The 17923-nt window shown below is 40.5% G+C and overlaps 1 protein-coding gene across 3 annotated transcripts in view; it reads right to left on the bottom strand.

The window, feature by feature from the left end:
* Positions 1-349: 349 nt before the first annotated feature.
* HSDL2 (hydroxysteroid dehydrogenase like 2) overlaps positions 350-17923 on the bottom strand; it is a 51707-nt gene continuing 34133 nt past the window's right edge. Inside the window, exons 8-10 of one of the 3 annotated variants that reach the window (XM_075560325.1) lie at positions 9182-9331; positions 6826-6954; positions 350-969 (exon numbers count right to left, since the gene is read on the bottom strand). In XM_075560325.1, coding sequence (XP_075416440.1) covers positions 857-969; positions 6826-6954; positions 9182-9331 — 392 coding nt within the window. In that variant the 3' untranslated portion in view covers positions 350-856. The remainder of the gene's footprint in view (positions 970-6825; positions 6955-9181; positions 9332-17923) is intronic. The other 2 variants (XM_075560326.1, XM_075560324.1) reach the window with 2 other exon arrangements.

The raw sequence follows: 17923 nt of genomic DNA, 5'->3' as shown, positions 1-17923 counted from the left end.
AAAGGACAGTAATTTTTGGGGGGGGGTACCCCCTTGTACTTGTGAGTAAAAATGCATACTACGATGAGCTGAATCATATTAATGGCTGAGTGATTAGAAGGAACGGGTGCCTGGAGGAGGACATCGTGCCTGGTACATCAAGGGTCAAGGAATCAGAGGGAGACCTTACACGGGACAGCTCAACCAGAGGAAGCACCGAGAAGGCCCACACGACTGGGCCAGGTTTGGTTCTGCTGTGCACAGGTGACCAGGACTCGGCCGAACTCATGGCAACCAACACACACAAGGACAGCATGCACCTGGAAAATACTTAACAAAATGAAGCTCAGTGTTGTTGTTTTATTTTAGTATCCACAAGTAAAATTTATTAAGTAGTTTATTAGGTGGTATCTCTGTGAAAATACACTGCAGAATATTTTCTTCAAAAATAATCATATAAAAATCCAAAACAGCATAAAGAGTCTCATTAATATATAATCTCAAACTAAAATTTTTAAACAGATTAGTCTCATTTTACATGGGAAAAACTATGAAAAGAGATCACTGTATTGCTTCGACCCAGGATGATTTGCTTATTATATTCTCTAAGGAAACAATGATTAGGCTCTGAGAGCAAACTCACAAAATGTAAAAATTCATATTCCTTATAAGTCTACTTAATGAAGGCTATGTTTTATTAGCTGCATGTTTTAATTACAATTTCAAGTCTTACAGATATAGGAATTCCATTTTTTCAAGATAAACATGCATACATCCTTAAAATTCAATAGGAAAGAAAACAAGCTTTAGATTTTGAACAGTTGAGCATTTTTACTGGGTGAACTCAGTGGTCAGCTTGTCCTTCCCCCTTTTTCTTTCACAGTTTGGCATTCATTTGATTCATTAGCCTCTCCAGTTTGATCGCTAGGGCCATGTTACCTTTAATCTTCAGTTTTCCTAACATGAATGCCATTGTGGGTTTCAGTTTCCCTACATGGAGAAAGGAGAGAGAACACATCTATTAGTCCCCTTGAGGGTGTACTGCTTCAAGGAGAATGCATCATAAAAAGGTTCTGCTTGACTTGTATAAACCTCAGAAGCACAGACATTTCTATTACAAATCTTATATCAATGTCCTGGGAGTCCCAATTCCAAGACTTCAGTGTTAACAATAACCTAGAATATAAGACAGAATGTAAAAACAGCAACCAACAAAAGATGGTAGCAAAAAGCTTGAGATGCAACATTTAGTTACATTACACTAAAGGATGCACAGTCTTCAAATGAAATGATAAAAAATATTATCTAGTGCCCTTAATTTTCTAGCCTATTATAGTTCATTAAAATGTTAATACTTCCAAGTTTAACGTCTTAAAAATCAAACAGAGCAAACGTATTATTTATAAAATGTTTTCAAATCTGTCTCATTGTAATATTCAATGGGGATTCAAACGTTGGTGGGAAGTTCCTTTCCTTTCCCACTATTTTTAAGATTCCCATTCGCCTACAAACACTCTGAAGCCCCGCTGAGTGGACGCAGGAAGGAGCCCTGATGGCACAGTGATTTATGCACTGGGCGGCAAACTGCGGGTCAGCACACCAAAGCGCCAGCTGCCTGTAGGAGAAAGATGCAGCTCTCCGCTGCCGTAATCACCGAGTCTCAGAGACCCACAGAGGCCGATCCACCCTCCCTTCTAGGGCGGCTGTGAGTTGGAACTGCCTCCGTGGTGGTGAGTTTGTTTTTGTTCCTAGGGGCTCATTATTCTAACCACAAAAAGGCCAGCATATGAAATAGAAGCAATACAATAGAATTATAGCAAATAACAATATGCGAATAACGTAAGCTCCGTGGAATGAGAGAGCTTCTCGTTTCCAGTGGCAGCACGCTGTGTCACACTGTGGAACGGACGAGGGAGCTGGGCTCAGAGGAGTCTATGACTTGCCCACAGTCACACCACTTGTACAGCAGTCCGACAATGCAAAGCTAGGCCCATCTAATTCTGATTTAAGATTTCTGACTTCTATTATGACAATTTACCTATAGAAAGGTGATATTTACATGTAAAAAGGAGAATATGTGCTTGGTGTACTAGTAAGCCTTTGTCGTTCTCTTTGTAGACGGAATAGGTAGGTCAATTTATTTTATATCTTATAAAGCAAAACCCTTGAAAGTCAGAACCACTGGTGTAAGGTGGAAACCTGTCAGAGCCAACGAGACCTGAAGGAAATTTTAGGGGAGATGGAAATGTTCTAAAACCATATTGTAGCGATGATCGCACAACTTTTATAAACCAACTGAAAATTATGTGGGCTTACAATGAGCGAACTGTATGATGTAATTAACCTAAATTGTACTGTTAAAAAATTTTAAAATAGCTACTAAGCACAATATACTACAAATACCTGTCTTCTCCATATATTAATAAAATGATGCAATCTTTTATAATTTATTTCTATCATATTGCTTTACCATGCAGTGGCCTCTACTGGCCAAAAGAAGAGATTGCTATTATTTGATCAATTGATTACGTTAAAGTTTAAACGTTGATAACATATCCATTATATAAAATCCTACTAGCATAGATTTGATTCCGACTCTACTCGGACATGGTGACCGCAATGTCAGGTTTCTGAGGCTTTGCAACTCTTTCCTGTGCAGAGCAGCCAGTGGGTTTAAACAGGGAAATCCGCACGGTAGGGACAGCTCACACTTGCCCTTCAGTGTTAGGTAAATTTGCCTTCACTTTGAAACCACAGAACTACTTGCAACAAATCCTTCATCACAATGACCTTCACTTGCTGCACATGTAGCTTTTAAATCACTGAAAATTCTTGAAGTCTTTTGAACTAAAAAGTAAGAACTGTGTGCATCTGCTCAATTCCTCTGTAAATTTGACTGAAAGACACACTTAGGAAGGAGTCTCATTTGTCACTGGGGACTGCCTACACTCAAATAGCTGATGGATCGCTCTCCCAGTTGATCCAGGGGTACATTCATAAAAAGATAGAAATGAGAAACATAGTATTAGAAAAATAAAATCTAAATTAAAAATTAAAATAATAACAACAAAAATCATAATCACTTGGTTCTTTCATCATTGGACAGAATAACAATGATTAAAAACATGAGTTTTGGGAATCCAGGACAGATGAGCCCCTCAGGACCAGTGGTAAGAGTGGCGATACCAGAGGGTGGAGGTAAGGTGGGGTAGAAAGGGGGAACCGATTCTAAGGATCTACATATAACCTCCTCCCTGGGGGACGGACAACAGAAAAGGTGAAGGAGATGTCGTACAGTGTAAGATATAACAAAATAGTAATAATTTATAAAATATCAAGGGTTTATGAGGGAGGTGGAGGGGAGTGAGAGGGAAAATAAGGAGCTGATACCTAGGACTCAAGTAGAAAGCAAATGTTTTGAGAACGACGAGGGAAACAATTGTACAAATGTGCTTTACACAATGGATGCATATATGGACTGTGATAAGAGTTGTGTGAAAAAAATTTTTTTTTAATTGTATGAGTCCCCAATAAAATGATTGAAAATAAATAAAACAGGTCTGGACTCAGCTCAGATTTAAATCCTGGCTCCACCACTGACTAAATCACTGTGCGGCCTTGGGCTTATTGTTCAATGTAACAAAGCGTCAGTTTACATTTCTGTAAAATGGGCAAAGTAATTGATCTCAAAGGATTGTTGAGAGGATTGCTTAACCCATCCTTATTACATAATAAATATTAGCTATAGTTATAATCATTTCAACATTGAAGCTGATAATACATTGGAAAATCTAAAAAATATATTTGTAAGAGTCAGTCACTAAGTATTGATTGAGGATCTACTATGCCCAAAGCATTGTGTTTAAAATCTATAGAGAAACAGCTGCTTAAACACTAAACAAATTATTATAAACAATTAAAAGTGATATCTATTCATTAAGATCAAAATATAGTACAATATCTTAAGTGAAAAAAATTATCAAAATTAAAAGCCTGGTCTTGTTTTTTTTTTACAAGCACAAATCTATACTTAAATACACTCACCAAACGACTGCATACGATGCTAAGCCCAAACTAGCTGCAGGTAATCTTTCAGTAGTATGATCTTGTGACCACTAAATTGGTTTCAACTCATAAGGACCCTACAGGATGGAGAACTGCCCCCAGGGTCTTCAAGACTGTAACTATTTACAGAAACAGACTGCCCTAGTGTTCTCCCTCAGACTGCTTCTGGGTTCAAGTCACTAATCTTTGGGTTAGCTATGTGCCGTAACCTTTATGCCACTAGGGCTTCTTAGGTCAGAAAAAATAACCTATCATATATACTCGTGCATAAGCCGAGTTTTTCAGCACAAAAAAATGTGCTTAAAAACTGGGGTTCGGCTTATACACGGGTCAGTGGTACCCCACCCTCCCCAGGTAAAGGGAGAGCACCCATTAGTGGGTGATTGCTGTTTCTCCACTATTCATTCAGAGCCCCACTGACACTACTGCAGGGCTTTGAATGTTTGTTTACTCATGTCTAACCAATCAGAGTCGTCTTATGACGTGGATGGCTCCAATTCGCAGAAGCACCCATAGTGATTCATTTATGCCGGCAGCTGAACTGTGTCTGTGCTCTGTCTCTCCCCTCTGGTCTCTGTGTTAATTCACATCCTGCATCCCCCCACCCTCACACAGACTCCACATGGGGGGGTGGGGCACATTACCATGAAAGTTCTTTTTCAAAGTCTTGTTTTTTTATGCTATTAGAAACGGATACTCTCGAACCAAAACAAAAACACTGGTCATATGAGGTTGGTTTCAAAATGAAGGTTGTGTCAAGAGCAGAAGAGAGCAATAACAGTATTATAAGTGGGGACTTCTGGGTTGACGAAAAGCAAGTGAGGGAGTGGTGGAAAATGAAGGCTGACTTGGAACAGATTCCAAAAGCTAAAAAACCTCATCGTGGTTTAACGTCTTTTTATGGGGCTCTAGAGAGTGAATTGCATAAATGGGTTATGGAGTGTCGTCAAAATGGTTACTGAGTAACACGCATGGGAATCCGCATACAAGCTCTACAAATGGCTAAGGATGACAAATATAAAGCACCAGGCATTGAACATTTTGCTGCGTCAGCAGGATGGTGTACCCGCTTCATGAATAGGTTTGGCTTACTATGATTGAGACAAAGAACAAAGATTCCCAGAAATTGCCACAAGACCTTGATGAAAATATTATGTCATTCCAGTCATTTATTATAAAACCAAGAAGGATTTATAATTATGACCTGGCAGATATTGGGAATATGGATGAAACTGCCATGACTTTTGATCTTCCAAGCAACAGAACTGTGGCAAGTTTAGGAAAATAAAACATTTTTTTCAAAACCACAGGAAATGAAAAAAGACACTTTACAGTTGTTCTATCATGTTTGGCTAATGGAACTAAGCTGCGTGCTGCCACTATTTTTAAAAGAAAGACCTTGCCTAAAAAGATCAATTTCCCACCAAGAATTACTGTGCGTGCACATGTTAAAGGCTGGATGATGAAGACGGAACCAAAAAATGGCTGGAAGAAATTTAGAACTGATGACCAGGAGCAGCCTTAAAGAAAAAGCCATCGTTACTTGTTTGAGATATGTTCAGAGCCCACCTATCGGATGACATAAAAAAACTGGCAAAATCTAGTAAAGTTTCTTTAGCTGTTTTCCAGGTGGGCTTATATCTGTTCTGCAGCCTCTGGATGTATCTTTGAATAAGCCTTTTAAAGACCGTGTGCGAAGGATGTGGCATGAATGGATGTCATCTGGTCAAGCCCGAATAACAAAAGGAGGAACTCTCATGAAGCCTGACATAGAGTTAATAGCAAAGTGGGCTCAAGATGCATGGGAAGACATTCCAGAAGACATAGTGTGACATGTCTTCCAGAAATGTAGTATTAGTAATGCGATGGATGGCAGTGAAGAGTGTGCTTTGTATGAAAATGACAGCAGTGATGGTGATGACGGATCTCAGCAAGGACAGCGTCTATGATGACCTCACACCAGCTGAAGCTCTGCACTGGGATACAGATGGTGATAAGGAATCCAGTTTTGAAGAATTTTAACTCTTTACATTTTAGCTTGGTTGCTGATTGAGCTCAGGGAATAGTACTCTTAAGGTATCATTGTTTTTACCTTATTGTTTTTGTTGAACCTATTTTCCACTTACTGTGCTGGTTTACTAATGTTAAATGACTTGTCCTTTTTATTTATGTTTTTTATTTAAAATAAACATTTAAATACATGACCCCACTGATGTCTCAATTTTTAGTAATTTTATTTTCATTTGTTTTGATTATTGAAACTCACCAATAGCTTCTGCATTTTCCACCCTAGGCTTATACTCGAGTCAATCAGTTTTTCTGGTTTCCCTGGTAATAATTAGGTACCTCGGCTTCTACTCGGGTCGGCATATATTTGAGTATATATGGTAAAATTTTTGGTGTGTGGCACAACTAGAAACCCATGGGCAACATAAAAAAACATGTAAAAGGCTCTCTGGGTTAGGGATTCCACAGATCCAGTCCCTGGGCCATGGTGGGTGGCTGGTCCCTCCATGACCTAACGAAACCCAGAAGTCATTTTGACTTCGCTCTGTTCCCAACATTCTCTTACTGGCGTCTCCGTAACGCAGACAGGGAAACCCACTCCGTTAGCTGGATGTGGTGAAAGGGGCAGTAAGAACGGCCCTCCTCGGACTGCGTGCTCTCCAACCTCCACACCTGCTAAGATGCCGCCACTGCAAACATCGACGGGCTTGACTACATGTTAAGAGCCAAAGCAAAACTAAATTTTCCTCAAATAAGTAAGCCCATGAAACTTACCAGAAAACATTTTTACAAAATCTTCAGTAGACATACTCATCACCACATCTGCCCGCTCAGCAGGTTCTCCGAATCCAACACTGCCACCCTTGTGTTTGAGATCAAGAAACCAGGTTCCGCCATCATCACCTACACGGGAGATCAATACAGACAAGTCAATGTCAACGGAGGCCTGTTCTTCTTAAACTCAGTCATGGCTACCATTAGCCATAATGCGGTTTACCAAGTTAAAAGGCTCGGGCTTGTTTCAATCAAAGTCAGCAAATACTCATTAACAACTGATTATGTGCTGGGAGAAAGACCGGGCTTTCTACTCCTGTAGTTACAGTCTGGAAAGGCAACAGGGGCAGTTCTACCATCCTATAGGGTCCGGTGAGTGCGAATCGACTCAGTGACAGAATGTGGTTTATTATATGCCAGCCAGGGTACGAGGCGCTGACGATGCTGCAATAAACCAGAAAAACATGGTTCGGCTTACAAATGAAGACTAGGAGGAAGACATGGGAGCGTATTTATAAAGAACCAGGAAAACTCCATTGAAGCTGGGATTTAAAAACCGAGAGTTAGCTTGACAGGGAAGTGGAAACATATTTTAGGCAATGGGAATGAGATATGCAAAAAAACCAGAATCAACTGCACAACATGTTTGAGGAGTTGGACTGGAATGTAAATGTTGGAAAGGAAGCTGCAGGGTAAGTCAGTTGGGGAGCAAACTCCTTGAGACAGAGAAAATGGGATCCGGAATTCTGCTACTCAAAGTGGATCCTGATCCTTGGACCCATTATTGAGACTTTGGTTAATGGCCTTGCTTGTCCAGATGACATGTCCGTGTCTTTGTGCCGTTGTTGTCTTTTATATTCTCCTTAAAAAAATACCATGTACTCTTATATATCCTGTCCTGCAAGATCAACATGGTGATCTACAAGGAGCTGCCTGGATAAACAAATGCAGACTGAACAGGCATGGGAGGGTGTGGGAGTGTACCTATGGGGGTGGGGGGGGTTATACATATATATGTGTGTGTATGGGGGGTATCCCCCCCAAATGGAAAAAAGCTTCGCTTCATGTAGCTTTTATAGGACTCATTTTCCCTGCTAGGTGAGCATCAAGCAACTCACTCTGAGTTAGTGCACCCAGTAGCGTCTCCTAGGAGGTTCTCTCTGGTTACAGTGAATTTTTTCATGATAGCAGTTTCGCTCAAACCTTGTTGTTTGCGATGGCCGACCTGTGGGTCGTGACCCCTTTGGGCGTTGAACTACCCTTTCACAAGAGTTGCCCAATTCATAGCAGTAGCAAAATGACAGTGATGAAGTAACAATGGAAACAAAGTTATGGTTGGGGTCACCACCCCAAGAGGAACTGTATTAAAGGGTCGTGGCATGAGGAGGGTTGAGAACCGCTGCTCTAGAGGCTGGTTTGGTATTTGATGGCAGGAAGCTGAAACAATTTCTATCTGAAGATGTCTACAACCTAACAGAGGAATGAGAATGACCTACCACTAGCAATGGTGAAGCGAAAAGTTTGAGGAACACTAAGGTTTTTAAAGTAGTCATTGTGGAAAGAGGCATTAAGTTGACCACAAAGCAAATTCTGAGGGACTGCTTAGAGCCTAACTGGGAGAGCCCATGATGAACAGCTACTGTTACAGACAAACAGGTGACCTGCTTGCTCCCTCTGGCAGAACGCAACCATGAGGCAGTCAGGTAGCTGCTTTAGGACTGATTTATCAAGCGAGATCGGTCCCTGGAACAGGACATCATGCGTGGTAGAGCAGTGGGGCAGCGGGAAAGTGGAACCCTCTTGACAAGGTGGACTGGCCCAGTAGCTGCCACAGTGGGTTCAAACCTAGGAACAATGGGGAGGGCGGTGCAGGACCAGGCAGTGTTCATTCTACTGTACCTAGAATCACTGATGAGGAGATGAACCCGCGGTACCTAACAACAAACAACAGGGTTTGGATAGGCAATGGCACAAACACAAAGGGTTTAGGCAGGGAGTCTAAACAAGCAAGAGAATCACTAAGGCACTTTACCATGGATTCTAAGGAGCACTAAGAAGAAAAATATTGAGAAGTTTAAAAAGCTAGCCACACTGAGGGAATTGTTGAAGATAAATAGTTGCATTACACTACCTGCCACAATCCATATGCCCTTGAGAAGTTTTTCTCAATTACATAGGCCAAGGAGTTATTTAACATTGAAAGTACATGTAAAGAAATTTTATTGCATGACCTTAACTTTGAAACACATCCCTTAGTTTCTCTTCTGATGTGAGGGTCCTGGTTACAGCCAACTATCCAAGGGGATGATGTCCTGTGGTGCTTCACAGAAGCCCAGAGGACTGGCATGGCAATTACCTGAGAGCTCAAACTGATAGACTGCCTGAGTGGCTTTGACAACGTCATCACTGAGAGACTCCTTGACAATTCTAAACGTCTCTTCCACGGGCCCAGAGCGTTGCTTGGGTTTGGTGTCCTGCTTCCCTTCTTTGAAGGCTGGAATAGCACCTGGAAAACATTTTGCATTGAGATGTCCTTAGTGCCTAGGCTGTGAGGCCACCAACCCCCCTCCCCAAAACCCCCAAAACCAGTGTCGACTCCTATCAGAGCCACACAGACTCACTCACTAGCAGTCAATCAGACCTAGGTTTGACCAAGATAAGCTTCAGTGCATCCATGGCACCTGAAGCATACAAAGATAAGCCAGAACGTACTGCTACAAACCAAGCATGCGGGAGGGGGGAAGGGACACTGTAACGGACTGCGATGCCCATACAACTCTTCATAAATGTGATTGAACTGTGCAAGTGTATGATACGCGAATTTTATATTAATAAAACTATTTTTTAAAAGTATTGCTACAAGGGTTCTAGTTCATGAACACAAATAAAAAGGTTTATTCCAAATAAAACGTGTTTAATTTAAACATGTCTTTACATCAGACAACACAAGAAGGTCCAATCAAAACAGTGGCTTCTGAAGGAATCTGCTGGGCCAGTGACCTTCATGGCAGAGTCCAGTGTGGGAGGTTTGGGCTCTTTTTCACCCCCTGGATCCCAAAGGGAAAGGGGTGATATTGACAGATTTTCTTGAAGCACTGAAGACAACTGAAAACTATGTTGGGGAGAAAAAATCCAGAAAAGTTGTGCTCAGGCATTTTTTTATCCATCACAACAATGTCCCTGCTTGGTCTTCCAAGATAGCCAAGGCTGTCCTATAAGAAGCTCACGGGGACACCTCAGCCCATATCATCCTAGTCTTGCCCCTTCTTCCACCTCTTTGTTCCCAACATCAAAGAGGACTGAAAAGGGGTATAATGAATCGCTGGGCTAGAGAAATGGAGGCACTGCTTCCCAAAGTGTATACACCTAAAAGGAGGGTATGCTGAGAATCAACTTTTCATTTTGAGATTTTTGTTTTATAAAGGTTTCTATGATTTTTGTAGCAATATTTCTCCACTTACACTCATATCAAGCTGATGGAAGAATAGTAAAAAAAATCCCATCAGTTTTGATCTTAAAATGAGAAATGTTTATATTCTTCAAGCAAAAGGCTGACTTTTAACTAGGTAAAAACAAAGTATTACTTTACACAAGGTTATAATAAACAAATTTAAGACCAGAAGAAGGATGGCCGGAGCAGTGACCCAAAACCCATCTGTAGACAATGGAACATCCCCTCACAGAAGGGTCACAGGAAGGGATGAGTCAACCAGGGTGCATTGTAGCTCCGATGAAACACACAATATTCCTCTGGTTCCTTGAGGCTTCCTCAACCCCCATGCTCATGACCCCAGTCATGTCTTTCACTTCGGGTTAGACCTCGGCATGTACACAGGTGCAGGTAAGAGCTCACAACACGCAGAATTCAGGTCAGATAAAACCCTCAGGAACAGAAATGGTAGTAGCAATACCAGGAGGAGTAGGGGGAAGGTAAGTTACATGAACAACATATAACTGTTGGGTCAGGTACCAGTGGGGGGCATTAGGAACAGCCTGACCTGCCCTTATCAGGAGACAAAAGGGCTCCAGGACAATGAGTCCCCTTCTCACTGCCAGGTGGGCCGATCAAGACACCACCCTACCTCAGAATTTCACAGATGGAGACTACTTAAGCCCCTGCAGCTGCAGCTCCTGACCCCTCCCTTCTTGTTTACCCTTCTGAACAGCTTAAAAACCTGCTCTTCACCAGATAGGCATGACTTCTCAGGCCTCAGCTGGGGAACCATGAACCTTGTCTGGGAGTTCAAGATTCTTCTGTCGTCCCCTTCTCTGCTCTCCCCTCCCTCCGGGGCAGTGTGGCTTGGCGGCAGGGGGATTGGGGGGTGGTGAGGGACTCGTGAAGCACCCTCAGAAGCACAGAAGAAATTTCTCCTTTCTTTCCCTCTGGCCTGAGTATATCTTCGCAGCGAGCCTAATACCACCACGACACACCTCTCCCAGGGGGATGAAAAACAGAAACCTTGGGGGAAGAGAGACAGCGGTTGGTATTAAGATACGAAAATAATTATAACTTATAATTTATCAAGGGTCACGAGGGTGGGAAAGGGAGTGGGAGGGAAAAAAGAGGTCGCGATATCAAGGGCTCAAATAGAAAGTGTTTATAAAATAATGATGGCAACATATGTACATAGATGCTTGATACAAATGATGTATGGATTGTTTTAAGAGCAGTAAGAGGCCCCAACAAAATGATCTTTAAAAAATAAACTAAATCCAAAAAGACACTGGATTTGCTAAAATCAATGGAATGGTGATCAAAAGATCCTTCCAAATTATGCTAAGTTGGAGGTTGAGTTTCACTACTGGCTTCAGATGAAATTCCTAATTACTTCACCTCTAAATAAAATTTATTGCCTAGACCAGCAGTTCTCAACCTGAAGGTCGCGACCCCTGTAAAGGTCGATCGACCCTTTCACAGGAGTAGCCTGATTTATAACTGGAGCAAAATGACAGTGATGAAGCAGCAATGAAAACAACTTTGTGGTTGGGGGTCACCACAACACGAGGAACTGTATTAAAGGGTCCGCGGCATTAGGAAGGTTGAGAACCACTGGCCTGGACCCTTTAACTCTGGACTGGAACTTGCCTTCTTCCATCTAAGTAGAAAGGACTCTGTAGGGTCATGCGAAATGGAGCAAACCTGCTCAAAAAGGCCAAAACGCCCAGAAGGATTTGAGCTACAATATACTAAGTTTTTCCTTGTATTCCAGTTTAATTTCATCAGATTTGCACCTCCTACTGGATGAAGGGGAGGTCAGAAGGTCAGTCTGATGAAGACCCCGTTCCCTGGAAACACGTAAGCAATGGAACGGAGGTTACCCGTTGGCCTGACCCATTCAGCACAAAAGAGCAGTCAGGGGAGAAGATCATCGTAGGACGGGTCTCCCATATTTTGAAGTTGCTCCCCTAATACCAACCTCTGCTTTTTTATTTATCCTCCCCAAATCATGGACAGTTTAGCTGTAGTCCCCAGAAACAGGTGAGACGAATTCATTAATTAAAAGAACTCCTAGGCCAGGTGATCTCAACCTTCCTAATGTTGCAACCCTTTCATACAGTTCCTCATGGCGATGACCCCCCCACCATAAAATCATTTTTGTTGCTACTTCCTCACTGTAATTTTGCTACTGTTATGAATCAGGTGAAAGCTGTGAAGGGCTGGTTTTATACCCAAAGGGGTCGTGACCCACAGTTTGAGAACTGCTGGCCTAGGTTAACGGGTGGTCTCCACTGAACTAGCTTTCCATCTGCCAACACAAATTACATCCACCCAACATGCCGATATGCAGCAAAGGTTATTCACTGACAGCACTGAGACGGACACAACAGTATACCGTGTGCTGCATAAAATTATCCCAAATTTGCTAAAAATCAAATTGCCATCTATTATGTTTCCAGAAAGAAATCCTTCTCATAAGCTGAAACTCAAATAAATATTAAAGACGATATTCTTAAGATCCAATGATGGGGAAAAAAAATCAACCTTTTTTAGTCCTTTTTATTATTATTTTAAAATGCATTCTATAAAGTACTCCTTACCCCTTACAGGCAGCCGGGCCCACCACTCCAGTGGCCTCACCTTTGGTCTGGCCCTGCTTTTATTTAAGTCCAACCCAGAGTACAGTGATCACGGGGTGCAGCTCAGTGAATGGCAGAAAGGGAACTCCCTGTGTCATCGCCAGTGAGATGAAAATGCTCTCCCTTCGAGAGTTCTCTAAAGATAACTTTACCTTGACCCTATGCCCATGGGCTAGTCTTGCCTCTCATTTACTTTCATGTAAATGGAATCGAGCGCATCGTTTCTAATATTTTATGCTACCAATCTTCCACAACTTCTACCAAGGAGAAAGGGAACATCTTTCAACCCATTCTATGCGGCCATTATCCCTCAGATATCAACACCACACAAACACATTACCACAAAAAAATGAATCTATGAGATGAAATGCCTAGCAAAGTACTAGCAGACAAAATCCAGCAGCACACAAAACTGAATATACAGTGTGACCAAGTGGGATTGATCCCAGGAAAGCAAGGCTAGTTCAATACACAAAATCAATCAATGCAATACACCATAGTAAGAGAACAAAGGACAAACACTACAAAGTCATCTCAAGGGATATACAAAACACATAAGAAAAAAATTCAACACCATTTCATGTGTAGAAATCATAAACTAGGAATAAAGGAGAACTTCCTCAAACTGATAAAAAAAGGATCTTTAATTAAGAAAACCAAAATGAGACAAAACTCAGTGAATTTTAATAAAATTCATTAATTGGCTCATCAATTATTTAATGAGTACTAGTTATGTACACTGAGCAACAGTTCTGTTGAACAAAATCTCTACCCAAAGGGGTTATGTTCTGGAGTGCAGATAATATGCAAATATACACATAAAAGTATGTCAAGAAATGACAGGATCTTTTTTTCCCCAGTACCATCTTAGTTTTGGCTTTAAAATAAATCATTTTATTGGGGGTTCATACAACTCTTATCATAATCCATACATACATCAATTTTATAAAGCACATTTGTACATTCGTTACCCTCATCATTCTCAAAACATTTGCTCTCCACTTAAGGCCCTGGCATCAGCTCCTCACTTTTCCCCTCCCTCATGGAACCCTTGATAATTTATAAATTATTATTTTGTCATATCTTACACTGTCCGACGTCTCCCTTCACCCACTTTTCTGTTGTTTGTCCCCCAGGAAGAAGGTTTTATGTAGATCCTTGTAATCAGTTTTCACCCCACCCTCCCAGTATCACCCACTCACACCACTGGTCCTGAAGGGATCATCCTTCCTGGATTCCTTGTGTTTCCAGTTCCTATCTGTATCAGTGTACATCCTCTGGTCTAGGCAGATTTGTAAGGTAGAATTGGGATCATGATAGTGGGAGCGGGTTAGAGGGAGAAGCATTTAGGAACTAGAGGAGAGTTGTATGTTTCATGCACTCTGATTGGCTTGTCTCCTCCCCACCACCCTTCTGTAGGGGATGTCCAGTTGCCTACAGATGGGCTTTGGGTCAACATAGGACCTTAGTTGGATTTGGATTCAAACAAACTGTATTAAATAGTACACTCACTCAGAATTCCACTACTAGGTATATAACCAAAGAGAAATGAAAGTTTATGTCCATACAAAAACTTATACATGAATATGACACAACTCCATCAACTAATGAATGGACAAATAAATGCATTATTATCTATGAAATATTATTTTGACAAAAAAGGAATGAAGTACTGATTCAGGATGTAGCATGGATGAAACCTGAAAAAATATTATGCTAAAACAGAAAAGGCCAATCATCATATATTATATGATTCAATATAGGCAGCACATGTAATTAAATGTAATATAATCATCTAGTGTTATGTTTGTGGGTATACATCTTAAATTATATCTGCAGGAAAAAAACAAATTAAAAAATGACTGGAAGAAAACAAATCAAAACATATATTTTATTTAGATTTGGAAGAGAGATTAAAAAGGATTTAAGTTTTTATTTATTTAGTTTTTTTTGGATTTATGTTTTTTAAGCTTTTTTTACTTATCAAATATTCTGCCATGTTTTATTTTTTCCCTTAAAAATAAAAACAGACGAACAAAACTAGGCAGCACGTGAGCTTCAGAAAGTTCGTAGAAAAATGGGATGCAAAGATAATGAAAATGTTCCACAAACTGTTTAAAGACCCTTCAAATAAGACACATACAGAATAGATCAGTATAGAGGAACAGAAAGTAGATGTGTTTGCGGAGGGCTGGCAGGTAGGGGGCAGGGTGGAGGTCGGAGTAATGAAGGACCACTGCTCTCATTTTGTGGAAATGAAAATTCTGTAATTGATTGTGATGGCGGCTGCATGACTACGAAGCAGCTACAGAAAAACTGATGAGTCGGTTGCACAACCCAGACTATTCTGAAAGTCATTCATCTCTACATTGTAAGCGTCGGTACTTAAAAGTTATATTTCACTAAAGCTATTAAAAACAACAAATCAAAAGAGAGAAAAGCGGTGAAAACCAAAACAGAGTAAGGTTAAGAAAGAGAGGATATATAGAAACTTTTTAAAATTATAAATCAACAAACACCACATGCAAACTCTTAACAAATAAAATAAAAAATTTCAATTGGGTGATTTTTTTAAAGCCCATTATTGAATCATAAAATAAAGTGTTTTCAAGGAGCTAACTTCAGAAAAGGCTCATGACGTAGTAGGTGAGATATTTTAAACCTTGAAGAGAAGATCATAGAAAAATATAAAAAGTTAATTGTTTCATTTACCATATTCAAAATATCACATATATTATATTAAAACTGTACAAACAAATCTAATGTATCTGGTGGGGGAAAAATGAAAAAAGCATTTTACACCAATGTTTGGCATCTTCTTATAGGTGAAATATAAAACTATCCCTATTAAAATTAAGAATAAAATAACTCACTGCCATTGAGTTGATTCCAACTCAGCAACCCTCTAGGACAGGGTAGAACTGTCCCTGTGGATTTCCAAGACTGTATCTGTTTATGGGAGTAGAAAACTGAATCTTTCTTCCTGGGAAAATAGGAGCATCTAAAACAAACAATTTTAATTAACCTTTTAGAAACTCAAATCAGTCATAGTAAGACCTTTGCCAGAAATAATCCAGGAAGAAACCCATTTATTAAATATAGAACATTGTCCCCTTAGAAAATACAAGATAATTAACTCAATGAAAATTACAAAACTATCATATAAAGAGGAGACATTGTAGGAAAACTGGTTCAGAGGACTCAAATGACTTCCAAAGCCAGAGATAAAAGTTACCAGAGCCCAGATTTCAATCCAGAATTCTCTCACTTACTCCAAAATCTGTTTTTAATAGCAACTGTTTCATACTCCCAAACGATGAAAATTAAAATAAAAAGTTCCTGAGAATGGCCAGATATAAAATAAATACACGTTACCTTTCCCATTTACATGTATAACTTGTTCTACACCACATTTTGTTTATTTATTAAAATAAGGACTAAAGCAATTAAAGTAAAAAGAATCGAGTGAGGTTATAAAATGACAACTGAAAGTTCAAAAACTCATGGTAATAAGTAGCACGGCAAGAATTCAAACCCAGGCAGTCTGACTCCAGAGCCTGAAATTTTTGTACACTGAGTAGTACTTCTTCACGTTTTCTCTCATCTCTAATTATTTATTATGTCGCCAACATAAAGGTTGAGCATATTACCAAGATTAGAACTCACCAGAAATGGACCAAGAAGAGGTTGCTAAAACAAGGCAAGCCACGATATAAGCTTTCATGTTGAAGGTGGCAGGCAACATCTAAGAATGCATTTGATTTTAATAATCATGTCACGGAGAACAGAGCTTGACATCCATCTAATTGCTGGCACCCCTCCCTTACAGTATATGACAACTTCGGATAATTTGCATGTTAATCAAGATATATCATCTCTTATTATCTCCTGTGCCAAGGAGATTGCAGCAAGAATTTTAGTTTAGCCTTGAAAGACATCTGCCAAAAGATGAATTGCATAATCTATCAGCCGGATCATTTACATATAAGACTAATGACGTTGCACAGAGTGAAACTCTCATATCTCTGAAAGGCTCTGTCAGGAAACTGCAAAGTAAACTCTAATGGAAAAGAGACACCGGGAGCCTTCCAATACCCTAAACAAAGACATACGTCTAGCAACCCGTGACACAGCCTCTTCTCAACTTTACACCGATACAAAAATGCGAGAGAAAAAAAGGCTAGTACTAAACATCACCTAGTCTGACACAGAACCACTGTCAGACTCTAGGAAGAAATATTAGTAACTAAAGCCCGTGCCCCAGACACACAGGATGGAGGAGCACCCCCTGAAAGGTCTCAGGAAGAACTCTGCCCACCTTAACACTGGAGAAAGGCATTCACATTTATATCCTCTGCATCAGACTTCAGGCTTCTTCCAACAAGTCCAGGAGCTGTGTGTGAATCACAGATGCTGCTTCTTTCTCACGAAAGCCTCAATGCGATCCCTCGTTTCCATCTTTCAAATCAAATCCTTGGATTTCAAATTCCGCACCTCCAAACAGAGGAGCAGTCAGGAGGTGGTGGAGTCCTAGTGCTGGTGCACGTTGGAAACAACGCCCCAAAGTATGGTTGCAAAAGACTGGAGGGACTTTAAAGTACACACCCCAAAGTACAGTTATTAGAGACTTGGCAGCAGCGCATACTGGGAGAGTAGTTTTTAAGCTGAAGAAATGAAAGGAGGTCTCATGTCAGCCTTAAATACGGGTATGAGCTACAGGTCCTACAGATGCCGCACCAGAAACTCTGAGACAGGATGCCCACCACACGCATCCACAGGGAGCACAGTCAAAGCATCCTCAACATCTCCATCACCTGGTCTCAGACATCCTCTAATACAAAATACACTGAACTAGGAAAAACTGATCCTAGTGAAAAACTAATGTAATGAGAGGCTATTCTGAATATCAGTCAATCTCTAAAACTAATCTGCTATGAAAAATCATAAAATCGCTCTACTAAAGAAATTTCTCCAAACCATAAATTCAGAGAATTCATCAAATGTTTCTACTACATGAAAT

This window comes from Tenrec ecaudatus, chromosome 10, assembly GCF_050624435.1.
Source record: "Tenrec ecaudatus isolate mTenEca1 chromosome 10, mTenEca1.hap1, whole genome shotgun sequence".
NCBI lineage: Eukaryota > Metazoa > Chordata > Mammalia > Afrosoricida > Tenrecidae > Tenrec > Tenrec ecaudatus.
Note: the sequence above shows the minus strand (reverse complement) of the source record. Positions and strands in the feature narration are given on the sequence as shown.